General features: G+C 44.6%; 1 protein-coding gene across 1 annotated transcript in view; it reads right to left on the bottom strand.

Annotated features, from left to right (window-relative positions):
• The window catches only part of LOC142585961 (structural maintenance of chromosomes flexible hinge domain-containing protein 1-like), a 409,872-nt gene that overhangs the window by 286,550 nt on the left and 104,257 nt on the right, over positions 1-19,065 (bottom strand). The window contains exons 12-14 of the mRNA XM_075697096.1: positions 14,028-14,202; positions 6,447-6,570; positions 4,263-4,457 (exon numbers count right to left, since the gene is read on the bottom strand). Of these exons, the coding sequence (XP_075553211.1) occupies positions 4,263-4,457; positions 6,447-6,570; positions 14,028-14,202 (494 nt within the window). The remainder of the gene's footprint in view (positions 1-4,262; positions 4,458-6,446; positions 6,571-14,027; positions 14,203-19,065) is intronic.

The raw sequence follows: 19,065 nt of genomic DNA, 5'->3' as shown, positions 1-19,065 counted from the left end.
CTTTGTGTGCCAACAACTTAAAACTATTTCAGACTGTCAACAGTGTTCACCACTGCATTGACTTCCAAAAAGACATCTTTTCACTCTCAAACTGGTGAAGAAACAATAAGTACACTTAAATGCTTCCAACACTATGGCATTAAGTTATATGCACAAAACGCACCATGTGAAATTTTGATACACCCTACGTGATGCTCCACTCCTTAGGGTTGATGAAATTAAAGATCTTGGTGTGTACTTCGACAAAATGCTAAGCTTCTCTTCACATAGATAATTACACAACATGCCCTTCACGCTCTTGGAATTGCATGCCGTATATTGCATGATTTCCACTCACCTGTTGTTTCTGAAATTCTGCTGTGTGCCTCCAACTACTAGAGTATGCCTCTGTAGGAGGGGGTGCAATGAGCAAATCTAATTCTGACCTCATTGAACGCATCCAGAATAAATTGATATCTATCTTGAAGCACCACTTTTGCCATTCTGGCGACCACAATTGAGCCTTCTCAAATATACTTCAACTCGCACCTCTAGATTCAAGTATTAATTAATCACACCTTTTGTTCCTGTATAAGGTGGTCCATGACATTATACATTCCTTAAAGCTTCCTGATCATATGCATTTGTTTGTGCCGCAATAGTATACCAGGTAGCACTCCACATTCGTTGCCTGGGCTTGTTACAAGATTGTGCTAATAAGACTCGACTCCAAAACATACTTCAGAGTTCATTTCCTGTGTTTTGTGTATCTGTAGATAATCATGTAGCATTAACTCGCTTTTACTTTTCCGTGTTTACTTTTTTTCCTATTTGTTTCTCTATCTTACATTTTTTTGTCTACTACATTCATGTTTTCTGTACATTTTGTCTCACATAGTGCTCGTTAAGTGCACCTGTACAAAGTCTCTCTAGCTGTTCCTGGGCACTACAATAACAATTTGAATGATTGATTATTATCGTAGTATAAAATTGTGCTTTTTAAGTATGTACTAGTATACTATTTCAGTGCAGTAGCTTTCGTGCAATTAAAAAAAGGGCATGAATTAAGAAGAGAGAGAGAAAATGATAAATGAAAGGTAGGGAGGTTAACCAGGACTGAGCCCGGTTGGCTAACCTACACTGGGGAAAGGGAAAGGTGGACGGAAAGATTAAAGGAAGAGAAAGTCCACTGGGGATATATCAGTCGGTCACTCAGTTTGGATCACAGACGCTGACTCAATCCGATATCTTTCAAATATCGCAGCAGCGCTTTTGTGGCCTTTTGTAGCTGCGATATGCGAGGCCATGGTCCCAAGATCTTGTTCCAAGGTGGACGGCTTTCCATCTAGCTGATTGAGAGCTGTGCAGAGGTCTTGCCTTTCATCTGCAAAAGATGGGCAGTAGCACAGTAGGTGTTCTATGGTTTCCTCGACACCGCAGGCATTGCACTCGGCGCTATCAGCCATTCCAATCAAAAATGCATATGCATTGGTGAATGCGACGCCCAAACGTAAGCGGCACAGCACCGTTTCCTCATTTCGCGGAAGACCTGGTAACAGCCGCAGTTGCATAAAGGGTTCGAGGGAATGCAATCGACGTTGAGTGAATTCAGGTGTGTGCCACTTTTCCAATGTCAAAAGAGTGCAGTAGCTTGCCTAAGTGTTGGGCTGTGTCGGTCCACGATAAATGTATAGAAACAAGGGTTGCTCCTTCGTGGGCTTTCCTAGCAGCTTCGTCAGCGAGGTCGTTGCTGGAGATACCACAACGACCAGGCAGCCACTGAAACACGACTTCGTGTCCTTTCATGATCATGTGATGGTGTATTTCTCGTATCTTCGACACGAGTTGTTCACATGCCCCGCGACGAAGAGATGACAGAAGACATTGTAAGGCCGCCTTTGAATCGCAGAATATTGCCCACCGATTAGCCGGTTGGTTATTAATATAATCAACGGCACCTCGGAGGGCAACAAGCTCCGAACCGGTCGATGTTGTCAAGTGAGAAATCTTGTATTGGATGCTTAGTGATCGTGATGGTATAACCACTGCGCTGGTGGAGCTGGTCTGAGCAGAAGAACCATCCATATATATCTGGACTCGATCAAAGTAGAAAGTGTGCAAACAATCCAGAGCTGCTTGCTTCAAGGCCAAGGTAGGCAGGTTGGTCTTCTTTCTTATCCCTGGAACCGTAAGACGCACTTGAGGTTGTTTTAAACACCACAAAGCTGAGGTTGAACATGCTGAGGGTGTGAAGCCCGATGGTAAGGAGGCACGATGGATGCTGACCTTGTTGGAGAAGGACGCCTGTGGTCGTCGTTCTGGCATGAATTAAGAAAGTGCAATAATATGCTATGTGCCTGATCATATGCATTGTGCTATTAATTTCTTCTGAGTTTTAATAATGGCTGGCTACTGTATGCAGTGTTGTGCAATAAAATAATATGCCACAGCAATTATTGCGTGCCTTGCAGAACAAATTGAATATATCTTTCTCAGTCAAAACATCATAGCAGGTTGAAAACAATAAACTGCAATTTTTCTTTTTGTGGTGACGAAGTGTGTAAATTGTGAAAATAACCTGTTTATATATTTCTTATACTATGCAAATGAGCTGCTCCCATGCATTCGAATAAGTGCTTCAATAGTACGACTTGGCAAAGGGCAACGAAAGACTCCTATTAAAACCCTCTAATTCTCAAGCTTGTATTATCTGACGGTATGTCATTTTATTAATGTAAGGAAAGGCAAACTTGATATGTGGACACCAGTTACAATAGAACATGGCCCTTACACTGTGAAAATGTTTTGCAGCAATACACTCAATGTGAAGGCCTCCGGATGCGGTGTTGATGCATCAAAACAACCTAGAATAATAGAGGTGCTCCATGGGCTAGATTTGACAGAATCAAGAATTGGGGGGAGAATACATTTTAGCAGTTCTAGTTTTTTTTTTTTTTTTTTTTTTTGTGAGTGCTACAGGTGTTTCAATTCTGTTGTGCTGATTTTCTCAGAACCCACTTTTTCACGTTTCTCTCATGCACCAACAAGCATAATTATATTGACACGGATGCTTTATCTGTATCCGGTTACCGTATTTCACCGGCTAAAAAATGTTAAACGTTATCGCTCGGTGCAGGATGCACCTGAACGTATCGGAAGTTTCGCGAATGTTATCGATGGTTCTGTCTGTTGTCGACGAATCTTGCTAATCTGATTGCATACGCGACACGAATTGTGTTGTAGTTTCTGGAAGGCGCGAGGGCACCAGCGAATAGGCTGTAGCTTTCGACGATTGACATATGCAAACCGACGCGCTTGACCCCCAGATGAGATTTTCTACGATTGCCGACATTGCTCGCCGCTATCGTTGCGATTGAGCCGGCACTATTTATTTACCGTCACTACTACGTGGCAATATTTCCAACACAGATTTTTTCAGTTATACATTGCACGCCTAATTCTTACATAGTTGGCTGTGCAATAAGCTACCAAAAAATGAAATGGTACAACAGTTTTTGATACATGGCATCGTCGTGCAGGTGTTCGCAAAGCGATCTTGCAGACAGACGACGCGCGAGCGCTGATGTCGATATTTTGTACACTATTGTTACTCCAAAAATAAAAACAAACTGTTGTGGCAGGTGTATATTCATTATTCAAACGTGTTTTTTATATCTAAAAGCACATGGAGATCACTAACTTATTGTTTCAAGCTTAGTTTACACAGGCTGTTTTAGGCCGGACTTTGACGGATGAAGGCGGAATAGTCCAGCAACAGTGCGCCGCAGCCGAGGAGCGAGCTTCGGTGCGCGTCGGAGCTTGTCTCCAGTGGTTGCGTGCTCTTTCCCTCCAGCCGAAGCGAAGCGACGCGTTTGCTTGCCAGCGCGCGCCGAAGCTTTCGGCGCGTGCCAGTGGTTGGGGCATAAGATCACACCTGCACTGAGTCACACCACACTCCGTAGCTGTTACCACGTGCCACACACAAAAAAGAAAGCTCCCTGTTAATTTCTATATGAATTTTATGCTTATTTCGATATGACCTTCCACAGAACACAAGTTCTCGATGTACATGGTTCCTATGATGCCAATACTCATTTCCGATGCCCCAAGCGACCTTAAGAAAACTAGTGTCAGCAATGGAACAGTATTGGCTCGGCAATTGGTCCATTAATACATGTTGTTGACACAGTGCGAGAAAAGTTGTTGCCTCCCAGCAGAAAAACAAGCTCAGGTCAGCTCATGATGTAAGTGAATAACAGAGGTCTCCTTGCAGACTGACTCACCAGCTGTCCTTTCTTGAAGCGCTTGCCATCCCATTCAATGGTGTTGAACACAGCCCAGGGGTACTGCTTATATTTCTGAGTGTCCCTCCGGCTGATTGTTTCCTGGAATGACTCAAACATGATCTGCTTGTCACTGTGCTCATGGCACGACTGGAGCCATTCCAGGAAGTGCTTCTCAATGCTGGCACGCACCGCCTGCATCACAGAAGAGACTGGTGTTGGTCAGACATCCCACTAGGAGACAGAATTTATCAGCAGGATGATCTGGCCCACAACTAAGCACAGAAATGGAAAGGAAAGGGCTGGAGCAGCATGAGAGCGAAAATGAAAAACAAGACAAACATGTAGAGCAAGGGCCCACAAGTTGGCTTCTATGACTGCTCCATCCTGAGAGTTTGCATTTGCTTGCCAAATTTTCCAAAACATTAATATTTTAAACTGCTCAAAAGAGCTGTTTAAGGTTGCTTAGGGGCTTGGCTTGTCAAAGGCCAAATACAACAAAATTTCACTTTGCTAAATTTGTTACAAATGAGTAGTTTACACCCGTGAAGTACTTTTGGCAAAGCCACAGGACTTGCAATTGTATAGCTTTCTTGTTAGCAGTCTTTAAAAAACACCTAAGCCGACAATGCGAGCACCTGGTGGTTGTCACTGTGACGTAAATGCCAACACATTGCCTCCAAAATTTTTCAGCCTGCTGCAGACTTCCGGGAGCTCGGGCTGGTGCATGTCACTATGCCCCTGGAGCTATGCCCTATCTGCCTCCTCTGCACCCCCCCCCCCCCCCAGGCCAATTGGAGCATGTGGTTCTCCGAGTGTCTCGACAGCAAGACGGCTTGCCACGGCGGCCCACAGTGAAGCACACACAGCTATGCACTACTTCGAGAGTACACGTCTGCGCTTGTATGCTTCAGTCTGACAGTGCTACGTGGTGCCTTTGTCCTGCAGAATAAATAGTAGCCGAGTCCAAATCGTGCATTTTGAAATGCTATCAATAGTAAACTTACGTGTAATGTGAGCTTATCTCAGAGGTCACGCCAAGGTGCTGTGCATTAGGTCATGTGTGACTTCCATCGAGCAGCAATGGGAGTGTTTTTTCAGTTTGGGCATCAAATACTGCTATTTTTGCTAGCTTTTACAGAAACTTACACTCCTATGTCAAACGACAAATTTTGCAAGGAGGCTCCTCAATGCTTATACTCTGTTAAACTAGGCTTTTTACGTGATCCAAACTTTCTTTGCAGTTGACATGCACAAAAGTGTGACATGCACACTTAGCCCCCACCAGAATGTGCGCTGCAGCAAGGAGCCAAACCCATGGCCTTATGCCCAGCAACAAAACACCATATCCACTACAGCAGCTGGATAAGAAGATATGGCCACAGAGCCATATCTGCCAAGCTAACACCTGAACTGCATGGCAGATTGTGGTCCCTTGGTTCCTGGAAGCCTGCACTATTTTTCAAGAAAATCTCCTAGCCACTTGTGTCATGTTCAAAGTAATAAAAAGCACAACTTTCATTCATGACACAATGCACTGACACATCTTTGTGCTGAGCTGGCACAGCACAGGCCTGAGCATGCACTTGCAACTTCAATACCTCAGATTGTTTCAAGCTGCTTTAGCAAGTGCCGCCAACCCAAAACAGTTTCGTAGCGTCAACGATTGTGAAACACTGCCAACGATTAGGCTAAGCATAGCTTTTTGAGAAGTACAGTGGCAGGGAAGTCTAGAAAGGCTAATCTAAAAGAAATTTCTGCAATGAGTGGCAAAAAGAAAAGAAGAGCAGCCTTGATTAACTTCCAAAGATGTGCAAATGCATGATGGATACCATACAGCAGCTCACATATGCTCTTAACAGCTGACAAATGTTACTTTATGTTAAACAATGATGAAAAATTGATGACAGGCCAGATGGAGAGAAAGTAGACAAGGGCGCTGCACACAGTTTAATTGCACTTTTACTTTAGCAGGTGCCCACTTCATACATACATTGGCACAACTTAAACAACAGTAAAATGTACGCGGCTACAGGAACTATCAAATGATCCTACATACTATAAATACTGAAAACATGTACTTCTAGCATACTAGCCAGATAATCAATGAAAGTTCTTTGCTTCTGCATAAACATCACAAATATCATACTTCTAAATTACAGAATAAAGGAAATCTATACTTGCCTGGCCATTAACAACCCGAGCAAATATGGTGTTCTTTTCCCGCAGCTTGTTTTCCAGGTCCATGAAAGTAAGCTTGTTAGTGCTCACTTGGAATGCGTCGTCTGTCCAGAGAACACCCGAGATCCTAATGGAAATGCAAAAAGAATGATGTGCCCACTTTTCATGCAAGATTTCTACACTTACATTCAAAATTACATTCTTCCTGCACAAGACAACTAAGCTTGTCAAGCTAGCAGGATAGCTGCCAACAGTAAAAGTCACTAATTTGCAAAATGGCATGATCACAGCAGTGCAGTATGATGCAGCAAAGTCACTACCAGCATATACCAAGCATTTACTCACAAGGTCAGCATCATGAAAAATAACTTTCCATTTATTTAATGTCCTGACGCACAAAGTCCACTTTTCTCAAACACCCGTTTTTGGTGGACTGCTTCACTACATACCTTTGCCATAAATGAAGCGCAAAGTTTCCAAAGGTCTTCTAAGTCAAGAGGTTCGTCTGCCTGCCCCAACGTGACAGGAGCCAAGCATTTGTTCATTATAACGATTTCTCATACCAAAACAGGAAAGAAAAATAAAGAAACGCTACCATTGCCACTCACCAGAAGTGACATACAACTTAGACCATAGAGAACCAGCGCCTGTGTGATCTGCTTCCCTTGCTTGTACCGTTACCACTACCAGCAAACAGGTCCTGCATACCTCCTAGCTATAGAGTTAGTACAGTCGAACTCACTTATACCAATCCCAGATATAAAGATCTATCAATTAAGATGACCACATTTCAGTGCTTTTACGATTTTCCGACTCTGCCTATGGAAACTGCTTCGAGGTACTATATCGAATGTTTCTTAATATCACCGTACTGCTACAACGAACATTTCGAACCCGGTTACGGTAAAAAGAGGGCACATGTGAATGCCAAAGCACGGAAACACGACTGTTTAAGTATTCATTTTTTCTTAACACGACTAACGATTGGAATGAGCTCCCTAATGAAGTCATGGCAGCGCCTAGTATTGAAAACGCTACTAAGAGCCATATTCTTTGAATGTTCTGTTATTCATCTGTGCACATATCTACTGTGTGCGCTATTTCTTTTCTTTTTTCTTTTTTGTTGTTGTTATTGTTGTTGTTGTACTTTGTTAGTTTGTCTTCTTCCATTGGGAATTTTAGGGCTAGAACAATGTTGCATTTACCGATGTATTCTTTTGATATTGCTGAATATTTTTCCATTGTGACCCCTTGTATTTTAACCCCCCTACGATAATGTCGTGCAGGCGATGTAGGTATACTGAATAAATAATAAATAAATAAATAAATAAACTGGGCGCACCACAGCACGCACTTCACCCCATTCCAATTGCGACGGTTGGAATGGTGCGGTTGGAATGTACAGCATAAACAGCATGGCATGGAGCTGACGTGTGCACCAGTGCAATATCAGATGCCACGATGGCATCACTCTTGTTTTTGCACAACATTTTTAAGGGCGAGTCCATATATAATGAACTACTAATATGTGTGGGGATCCGTGACTCTCACGCGTCCCCTGATATCTTGTTTTCCCGCATAGATCCTGTCTGCTGCAATGCGGCTCCGCCGCGTGGCCTGGGGCCCGCAGCAGTACGTGGCCTGGGGCCTGGGGCCCGCAGTACGAGAGATGGAGCGGGGGTTACTTGGGTGCGAAAAGGACAAGGATCTTCCTCTTGGGTTGCCGGTCGGGGAGTGGCGCAGATGCCCTGCGCGCGCGCCGATCCATGCTTCTGTGAGACTGTCTCGTGAGGCCTCCTTCGAACGCGCCACCGTTCGCGTGACCGTATGCGCGAACAACCAGGCGGTGGGATCCAGTATGGGGCGAACATATTCGCTCGTTATCCGGTCGCAGTGAGTCGGACTTCTAGATTTGTCGCGCGCACATCGGCATGTTTTGTGGATAGCAACTCGGCTAGCAGGCATTGATCTATGAAAGGTGCAATAAATGCCCTTGTGCCACCCCAGCTGCGTAGTTGGTGTGCCGCGTGCTACTCGAACACGAAGGACTTCATCAGTATTGCAGCATGCTAGCTGTTCCCATAGACCACGTGACTGTTTCGCAGGTTTCACGACAATATGAGCAAGCCAAATAGAAAGTGGAAACGAGAGAACATCACATTGGAACATAAGGATGCTATCTAAACAGCTGTCGCATCAGGTGCTAAAAGTAGCATGTTGCACACAATGGAGTCTTTTGCTGTTGTTTTATTAAATTTGCATCACGTACAGGGCCGTGCAGCAGTTTAGCGGGCCGCAGAGCCAGAGCCTTCTCTGAATGTTTAAAGTTGCGCACACCACTGGGAATATACTGCAGTAAAGGACAATAGTCTATATAATGAAGTAATGGTATAACGAAGTAATTTCGGCTTCCCCTTCAACTTCATCATCAGGGTGTCTACCAAGTTGGCATTTCCAAATTCCCTGAGTTTTCCAGGTTTTCCCCGAGTGCCTTTGCAAAATTTTTTCCCTGAGTAAGACAGAACTTTGTTTTACGTCAAGTCAGGCTGACACTATGTCGCCCAATGCTGTCACTCTCTAGTAAGAATGCTAAAAAATGACTTTATCCAGTTTGAATGGTAAGGAGTACTATCATTTATTTTATAAATAAAAAAATATCTGAAGCGAGGGGTTAGTAAAATGCACATCGAATAAAAGCACTTTGAAAAAAAAAATGGTAAAACTAATTGTGAATCGAGTGGAACATTCTCTAATACGAATAAAAGCGAGATGCATGCATAAACAAATGTTTTCGAATATCCCCTTCAGCCACGAATTATGATCGACTGTCGATACATATGTATGAACAATAAGTGGTGCTTGAGATTCCACTGAAAGCAAATCAAGGTGACAGAACGATTCTTTGAGCATTTTATGATGTGTCATTATAATTACAGAGTAACTTAATATTTGAATGTTGTAAAGTCAGTCATGCTACGTTTCTTTACAAAAAGGATGAAGTCACCCACTCGAATTACATGCACTAGTTATTCATTAGCCTCAAGCATTTCAAGAAAGAAAAAATATATATATATTTCAAGGTTGCTACCAACATGCCCCACATCAAGCGTCACGTAAAACATGGTAGTGCCTTCACCAAAGCGATACTCTGTAACGATACACACCACTCAGAAGCAAAATGGAAGTAATTTAGGTTATCAGAATGTTCATTTTGCCGTAAGCTTAATGTTCATGCTCTATTCCTTGCTACCACTGCACAGAAATGGCAAAAATAGGTCGTGTCTACAAATGTGGCCGCCGACTGAAGGTGATATGAGCTACTTTTATCGATTTATAGCAAGCTCATTGGTGTGAGGCCCGAACTTTGTCACAAATGAAATTCTCAACAGCCAGTGTGTCAACCTCAACTCTCCTGACATACTCTTAGCCCGCGCGTGACGCCTCAGTGTTGCATTTCACTGCTTTAAAGAGTTCATTTCGGTTCGGAGAGGGGACACCAGCATTCCGGCGTCAGCCAACACGTTTTTTTTTTTGAGCTCAAGCTCCTTGAAAAAAGCGGCGGCAGGCTTCCTTTCCCATTCATTCCTCAATGCATAGGTCCTTTCTGTTCTCTTCTTCCTTCTACCGCGTGTTCGCCCCACGGACCGTTTGAAGCATCCTCTTCGTCAGCTGTACAGTCAACATCCAATTTTTCGGGGTCCCTAAGGGCCGTAATAACGTCCGTAAAATCGGGCAGTCCGAAGAAATGAATGTATGTCCTTTACTGCCATTAAAGGCTCAAATTGACACAAGCACATCTAAAAAGGCCTACCAGCACGCTTATTAAGCACATTGGTGCCCACACTGTGACAGGAGAAGGGGATGGACGCATGTATAATTAAGGAATAGATACTCTGTCCCTTGACAATTGCCTCCTTCCCACGCTTGTTATGCTTCACCGCATAACCATTGTGTATTGAGGGAAATCTAACATTTGGCAACTGGCATTATGCAATGCGCTGTACTTTCCGAGCTTCGAAGCCAATTGCGACGACCACAAAGACAGAGTCAGTGCCATTGCTTACAGTGGCAAATTCTTTTAATGGCAGGAAGCTTAATAACGAACGTTGAAGCAGCTAGGCCTAGTGTTTACGACGGCGGCGAGGTAATCAAAACGGCCGCAGAGGTGGCTTCGATTAATACCGTTTCGGACCTGCGGTTACGGCAAAAAGTCCGGAAAATCGGACGGCGAAGCACTTTTGCGTCGGAAATTTTAGACGTTCTTAGACATTGACTCTATGGGGTGCGTGATGGTGCCGCGGAGCCGTCGGGCATCCGGAAAGTCTGCAGCCGACGACACGCATGGCGTCAAAAGACGATTCGTTATGATTCCTCTCTGTTACACAAGCCAGCATTACTGCGACTTTCGTTCCCTCTCAATAAAATTACAGCTAATTTTCTCTGACAGAACCACAAATTGCCTGAGTTTTCCCTGAGTATTTCCGGACTATTCAATATCCCTGAGAAATCCCAGTTTTCTCGGTTGGTAGACAACCTGATCATAACAAGGTTCGAGTGTACATTGACATAAATGACAATCATGGACATAACACAGCGATGAAAACAACAAAGTAATTTTGGCTTCCACTTCAATTTTGTTATAACGAGGTTCAAGTGTACTTTCCAGATTTTAAGAGGCCCCCGAATCAAACATGCACCAGCTTTTTGTGTTCAAAGTAGAAACCTAACACAAATCTGACTTGCTTAGCAAGAAAAGCGGGCAAAGGTCTAATTTCTGTTGAGCAATAGCGGCCAGATTATTGCAGTCAGCTTCACCGCAGTACAGCTGTGTAATGTAGCAAAGCATTTGAAGGTCACAAAGGCAGTTTTGCTATCTTGCCCGATTGTACTGCACAGGCAATTTTTTGCCAAATTTTTTTGGAAGAAAAAAAGAAAGGAGCGCGTTAGAATCGGGTGAATATTGTAATCCAACATTGTGAGCTACAGCTTGAAATCCTTCCTAAGGCTCGCTAAATATACGTGTTTTTCGGCGGGAAATAACATGTGTTTTAACAGATTCACTGTCTCCTAAAGGCCGATCCACATGACGGACCAAATTGCTCTTTTGGACCGCGGTCCGCGCGTCACGTGATAGGACGTCACCAGTTCGTGCGTACCGCCGTTGGCCCGCGCAAGACCGCGGCCCTCGCGGTCCAACAAATCGCCGAGGCTTTTCCCGCTTCAGTTTTGGCGGCGGACCGCATGCAAACCGCAGCGATATTGGCGTAGCCAACGAATGTTGTCCGGCAACAGAGTGTCTCCAGCCAAATCCAATCTGTTTTCGGCTCAGCAAAAGCCAGTCAAGTCAATCGTTTCATGTAAGCCGTTCCGCCTACACGTGCGTGCAGCAGATATATTTTTTGAACACCGTGTCCTCTTGGAGTGAGGAGGAGGTTTTTTCGTTTTGTATACCTCACTGAGCAGTTCCCGGCTTTGTGGGACTCGAGCCGGAATGATAACAATGATAACACTCTGGCCGAGAGTGTAGCTGGTTGGTCTGCTCTGCTGTCTGCTATGGCGGTCCGCCGTGTGGATGTGCTCTGGCCGGACCGAGTGGCCCGCGGATTTGGTCCGTCGTGTGGATCGGCCTTAAGCTACGCCAAGTAAATGGTGCTACTAAAGGGGTCACTATTGGGCTTACCATTGGGGGCAGGCACGAGTATGCTGACTGGTCAAGTTGAAATTATGCAGTGAAGGCTAATTTGAGGATCCAAATAATGAAGGTTTGCACCCACAGAGATACATGGATGCCTGCTGGGATTAAATTAACCACCTGAGCCAAATAATTGGAAATGTACTATACAGTGGAATCTCGATGATACGATCACGGCTAATACGAATTCCTGGATGATACGAATTTTGCTGTGGTCCCGGCCGAGCTCCATTACTTTGTAACATGCTAGAGAACGGTTGTTACGAATCAATTTTCAAGACGCGTCTGTTGATACGAAAATTATCAAAAACACTTTGGAAATTCTAAAGTGTGCTTGGCGAAAGCCAGATGCTACTGCAGTCTGCACTCCGCTTCCCTGGCTTTGCTTTTCGGTGAAATAGCCAGTCGCTGCTGCCGTCTGCGCTCCAATTCATTCGCTTGGGTGTTCGGCGATATCGCCTGTCGCTGCTGCCGCTTTCGTTCTGCTTCCCTGCCTTTGGTACCCGGCGATCTAATCAGTCGCTGTTGGCATTTCCGTCTGCCGCCCTTACTTTCGCATCTGGTGACATGTTCAGTCGTCACATGCGCATTCGCTCCTTGTTCTTCTGGCATTTGGTGTTGGGGGAATCCGGCATCCGCTGCCGCTTCCCCAAACTGCTTGACGCAGAATAACTGGGCCGCTTCGGAGCCATGCGTCTCACTCACTCGACTGCAACGAGATGCTTGGCGAAAGAGCAATGGTGCAGCTGCCACCGCCAACGCGCGCGCGCTCATTCTACCGCTACTGTGTCATATCACGGTTGCTATGCACAGCTGCACCCCCCACTGGTGCGCCGGTTGCTAAGGAGGGGAGGAGGTTATGCCGCTGCGCGGAGGAGAGGCACAGTTGGCACGATTCTAGTGCACAGAGGGACCCGACCACGAGCATGAAAGGCTTTCGCCAATAAACGCCGCCCCACCGAAGGCCGGGAAAGAGAACAGCACACAGTCACGCGATTTCTCCCTTTCTCTTTTGGTGCGGAGGCCGCGACAAGGCGCGAAGAGTTTGAAGGTGTGGCGCTTGTTGCTTTTGTGCTTTTCCTCCTTTTCCGCGCGCCATCGGATGGAGTAGTTGCTGTGCTTCGGGCTGCGTTTTTTGTGTTAGACGGGGGCAACGGCGTAGGACCACCATTGGCAGCTGAAACGGTGCACGCGCTCGACGTTCTGAGGAGTGCTATGGCCGCGGATGAAGTCAGCGACAACACGTGCACGCGTTTTTATGGATTTGAACAAAGTCTGCTAAGTGACCTGACAAAGAAAAAGAAGCAGAAGGACATTAGAGACATTTTCTTCAAGAAATAAATGCTTTTTACGTATGTGCGCCTGAGTGAGCTCACCTCTGACTATTTAATTTAGCTAGTTTTCAATTGTTTCGATGATACGAATTTCGGCTAATACGAATATTCTTCGTGAGCCTGTGAGAGTCGCATCATCGAGATTCCACTGTATCTGTATGCGAGAATGATATAGAAGTTGCAGTTTTGGAAAGAAAGCATAATGAACGTTCTAAGGCAATTTAGACCAAGAATGCCAGACTTCTTGCATCATAGAAAAAAAAATTTTGACTGCTTGGATATTAAACTTTTCCATAGTATTTGTAGGCATATTATTTTGAAAGCTGCGGAACACAGAAATGACCTTCTTAAAGCCTTTTTTTTAGTGCTTTAACTGCTATTACAGTATCTGAACTCAAACATTGTAAAATGTTTGTGGAAACTTAAATAACAAGGCACTACTATAATATCTTCTGTGCACTGTCGTGCCCTGTTCCCTTAGGTTACCAACAAACTGATGTCCTATCCAATAAATCATCACTGGCTGTCAAAGAAAGGGCGAGTGGAAGCTTAAATCACCTGTTGAAGCATTCAAGGGGAATGTTTCTTGCTTTCTTGGGAGGGCTGCACCAGTCGAACTCCTCAATGGTGGTATAAGGAATGAGTCGCCCATTCCAGAAGCATTCAAAGATAGGTCGCTGACCTCGGGCTGGCTTGATGCTGTTGGTCATCAGTTCATCCTCGTCATCACCGTCTTGAACAATGAAAAAAAAAAAAACAGGCAAAAAGCACATCAAATTAGGGCAGTGGAATATTTTCACATGCAGATCTCAAAACAGAAAGCAAATGAAGCCAAATATGGGTATCACAACACAGTCGCTGACCGATTTTCCAGACCTCGCGGGGACAGAAAAATAGTCTGAAAAATCAAACAGTCCAAAAAACTCATTCACTTCAAAACATAACATTTATCAGGCTTAGAACAGCTTTAAAACATCTCTAATAATGCCCTGCCTCATACTAGACATGGAGGTGATCAGATTTGCTTGGATTTGCGCAAGAGTGACGTCTCCGCATGCAGTCTGACAAAGCGTGACCGCGTTAACAATCTCCGTCGCCTGAGATCGCCGTGGAGATTAAAGAAACAAGCCACGTTTCTTCGCACAACTCCACTTTCACGAAGGCATATGAGGTGGTGCCGATCACAAACACACACACAAGGATGCGGCCACGTCTTCAAGACACACAACGTGCAACTAGCACAGGAAGCATGAAAAAGAAATAGATCCTGCATTAAATGATTATGACGATAGTGCTGACCGAAAAAAAGAAACAAGAAAAAGTGCTGTTTACTGGAACGTTTTGTCAGCCAAGGAAGAGCGAGCATCGCCTCCGAGATGGGAACATGATGTGCGCTCAATAATAAAAGCGGGCGCCTCCTAATCTTGCAGGCTAGTGAGCGGACCACTGGAAGCCAAGCCAGTGGAAAATTCAACATGCCAATCACAATGATCGGGTAGTGTGACCCAGAATGAGCGATTTAGTCCAGAAAATTGAACATTTGGGCCTAAATTCGTCCGAAAAATCGGTTGCAAAAATGCATTAGCTCTCTGGAAATCCTGACGGTGCACTTATGAAGTCCCAATATTTGGAGTCTGAAAAATCCGCCAGTGACTGCACTCTGTGCACTCTACAGCAACCTATAAGTGGTACCTTCCTATTTATACATCCATATAAGTAAGCCTCCGCAGTTCAACTCATGCTTCTGTATTCTGTACTTGTTTTTCTACTTGCTAACATTCACTAATTTATACCCACGCTTACATCCAACACGGTGTGCTAAGGAGTAGAAACACAAGCAGCCTTCAGCGGCAATTTATCAGTAAATGTGTCACGCCTCTTTGAGGGGAACCCATGATTTGCACCACTTTCACCACATTGCCTCTTCTAGGAGCAAAGTGCAACTGACAAGTGTTCAAAGCAGACCACCGTCAGCTGCACTATACTATACTATATATATATATATATATATATATATATATATATATATATATATATATATATATATATATATATATATATATATATAAAAGTTTTATGGAACTTTTAAAGATTGCCTCTGGCAGATAGCATAATTCTTGTCCTTGAGTTGGATTATTCGAAGACACGGACATAACAATTCCAAGAAATCAAAACACGTATTCAACTAATTAATGAGAATTCGCAGATAATTTACTAATTATGTTATGGCACACATTGCAATTTACTAATTGCAATTGTAATTTACAACTTGCAAGACGTACCCACTTGAAATGAATTTTCAGGATGATACCTGTTTCGAGATATTATTTGCCAAAGTGTACAATAAAATACATGGGCAAACAGCCATGCATACCTAAGAATCGAAACTTGTGACGGACTGGGATGTTTGCATTCGTTTAAATTTATTAACGTTGAAAAATTAATGTCTGAGGATCTGTGGTCTTCGCATGAAGCAGACAGAGTAACAAACAATTATTACAACACATGGGAAAAAGTAAGTTGCCCACTAATTTTTCAGACTGTGGACAATTATTCGAATTCTGCGCAGCACTTAACTCACCACAGAAATAATGTAGAATGGCGTCCGAAATTTCAGGTGTCGTACAGTGTCTTGTTTAATTTTCAGACTGATCTGTATGCACACGCAATGTCGAAATCATGGCAATCACGGACCAAGTTGCCACTATTCTTGAGTTGCCCGTGACACTCATGCCTTTAATTTTTTTATCGAGGTAGCTCCTCGGCTTTCTAAATGCCATACAGCCACTGCGACGCATTTTACAAACTCAGCACCAAACTCCAACTCTTTTCGCCAACTCTAGAGTGCACTAGATTGAGGGAGTGGGTCCAGCACGGGCTACACGGCGCCGCAGTAGCTCAATTGGTCAGAGCTTCGCACGCATAATGCAAAGACATGGGATCGTTCCCCACCTGCGGCAAGTTGTTTTTACATCCACTTTCATTGCCATTACTTTATCATTTCTTTATTTCAATTAGTAAGTACAAGTAATTTTCCCTATGTTGTCCTTGGTGTCTTTGTCTGTTGGCTTCTCAAGATATAATTAATAAGAATCAGGCCCCTCAGTTAACCCGGCAACTCGTCAGAACAAGCCTCAGAGATTGCAACAATTGCCTCCAAGTGCCATGTGCGTTTGCGCGTGAAGCCACATCAACATCAACCATCATTTCAGCATTGTGCAAGCAAGGACTTTTGTCATGCTGAACCTCAGATAAAAAACACCAGGTGCTCAGCATAAAAGAAAAATTGGACATAGTTCGTGCTATCGAACGTGGCACGAAGAAGTCGATGCTGGCACTCGACAAGGATCTACTGTCAAACTATAGCTCCTCGGCAGCGCTGGTGCGACCAGGAAAAGATGTCGGTTATGACGTTAGATTTTTCGCCATCGTTGCCTCTATTGCCGAAGACACACCAGAGCAAACTAGCTTGAAACAAACCGTGCTACGAAAACTGAGGAAGGGAGGTGCGAGAAAAAAATTCCTTGTATTCCCACATAGTGGCAGCACATGCCAGAAAAGAAAAAGTTAGGAAATTGCCGGGCGTTTTAAACGTACAGACGGCGCCGTAAATATACAGAATCGACCATTTTACACTTGTTCGCGGCGCCATATATTTACGTCATTGACCTTCAAAGGGTTAAAGTTGGCAAAGCCATAATATGACCATATTATACAGTAAAGCATACAAATGCTGTGAGCGCAGTATTGGTTCTGTATCCAGGGGAGGTATTCTTCAAGAGTCCACCTAATGGACATGTCCATTTCGTCTGCTGTTGAAGTCCTGATTGGTTCCGCCGGTCTGCGCATCCATGGCAGCTACCAATCAGCACTTCAGCAGGAGACGAATTAGAAATGTCCACTAGGTGGACTCTTACCGAATACTTCCCCTACCGCACTGCGCAGACAATTTTCGACCCAATTACAGTGGAACCCCGTTCATACGTTTTTCACCGCACCGAGGAAAAAAAACGTTAACAGCCGGGAAAACGCAACAGTGAGGAAAGCTCCGAAAATGAATGAAAAAAGTGCAGCTTCAACCATAGACAATTTATTTCCACAGAGTGCGCTTAGGACTTAAAAAAGAGTCTAGAATGGTGGCTTGCCATTTCTTTCGCTCGCTAGAAATCACCACACGTTTCTCAATAGCCTGGAAGGCCGCATTGCTGTCAGCGTCGCTGTGAGGTGCGACGTACCTGCGGAGGAGGTCCAGAGCCGCGACGGCTTCTCTAAAGCTAGGATTTGGCAACCCCCCGGCATCATGCGGCTCGTGCTCCTCCTCGTCACCGCGCCAGGCAACGGCAACGGACGAATGAATATCCGTGGGAAATTTTGCCCTCTTTGGCGTAATCATGATAACGTGCTAACGTTTGTTTAGTATTGCTGCGGAGCATGCGTGTCCGAGCAGCCCGGTTGCGCGCAGCGCTGCTAGCGCTGCGTGGTTTCGCGAGAAATGTAAACAAGAGAGGAGAGCTGGCCCGATAGGCGGAGCAATGCCAACTTCCGGCTTCTCTTTAGAGTGACGTCAGGACCTCCCCTGAGTTTCCTTCCTCCGTGAGTCGACCCTCCCAACAAACTATGCAGTGACCATAATCACAGTGATGATAGTGAGAGCATTTTTCACGAATGGCCACCTAGTGGCGTCCTCTCGAACTGGCGTACGATTTCTTGCAGCCAGTTCAATAGCCAATCCCAGCCAAGCCCGGTCAAAATTCGTCAAAAGCCAAAATGGCGGTTGGAGCGCGTTGCCTACTTTAGCCCAGGCGGGTTCGGGTTGCGACGCATTATGCGGGAACGTTTTCACAGCTACTACGTAACAGCGGGGTTCCTTATACATTGGATCCTATGGAAGCTATGCCGGGACTGAATGAAAGCGACATAGCAGCCGGGAAAACACAGCAGTGAGGAACGTACAGCGGGGTTCTACTGTATCAAGGTAATAAACAGCATACATTAGAATCAGGCAACCAGCGTAATCAGATATTGTGAGCTACCATTATTGCTTGAAAATCTTCTTAGGGCAGGCCGAAAACAGGTGTTTTCGACGGGAGATAAGGCGTGTTCAACACATTCACTGTCCCCTAATAAGCTTCACCAATACATGCTGCCACTTAAGGGGACACTATTGGGGTCTCCATAAGGGTCATACATGTGCATGCTGACTGGTCAAGTTCAACGAATCCTGTCAAGGCCAATTTTAGGATAGAAATAACAGGTCTGGGCCCCTAGAAATGCACGGGCGCCGGCAGGGACCCTCTGTCAGGATCCAATTAACTGGCATTCAATTAACGGAAATCAACTGTTACAATGAGCTTGGCTCCACACTATTTTGTGACTGAGATCACAGTCATAATGCTCACACCTATACAGGTCAATACCGTAAAACATTGTTACTATGAATACCACATCAATGAACCTTTCAGATCAACAAACCTTTCAGGTCAATGAACTTTTCAGGTCAATGAACTTTTCAGATCAAGGAACTTTTCAGAAATCCCTTGCTTTCTGCTTAAAGTTTCAATGTAAAAATATTTCAGCACTACGAATTTCAGAATAC

This window comes from Dermacentor variabilis, chromosome 6 (genome assembly GCF_050947875.1).
Source record: "Dermacentor variabilis isolate Ectoservices chromosome 6, ASM5094787v1, whole genome shotgun sequence".
In the NCBI taxonomy this organism is placed as follows: Eukaryota; Metazoa; Arthropoda; class Arachnida; order Ixodida; family Ixodidae; genus Dermacentor; species Dermacentor variabilis.
The sequence above is the reverse complement of the archived record's forward strand: the minus strand, read 5'-3'. Positions and strand labels throughout refer to the sequence as shown.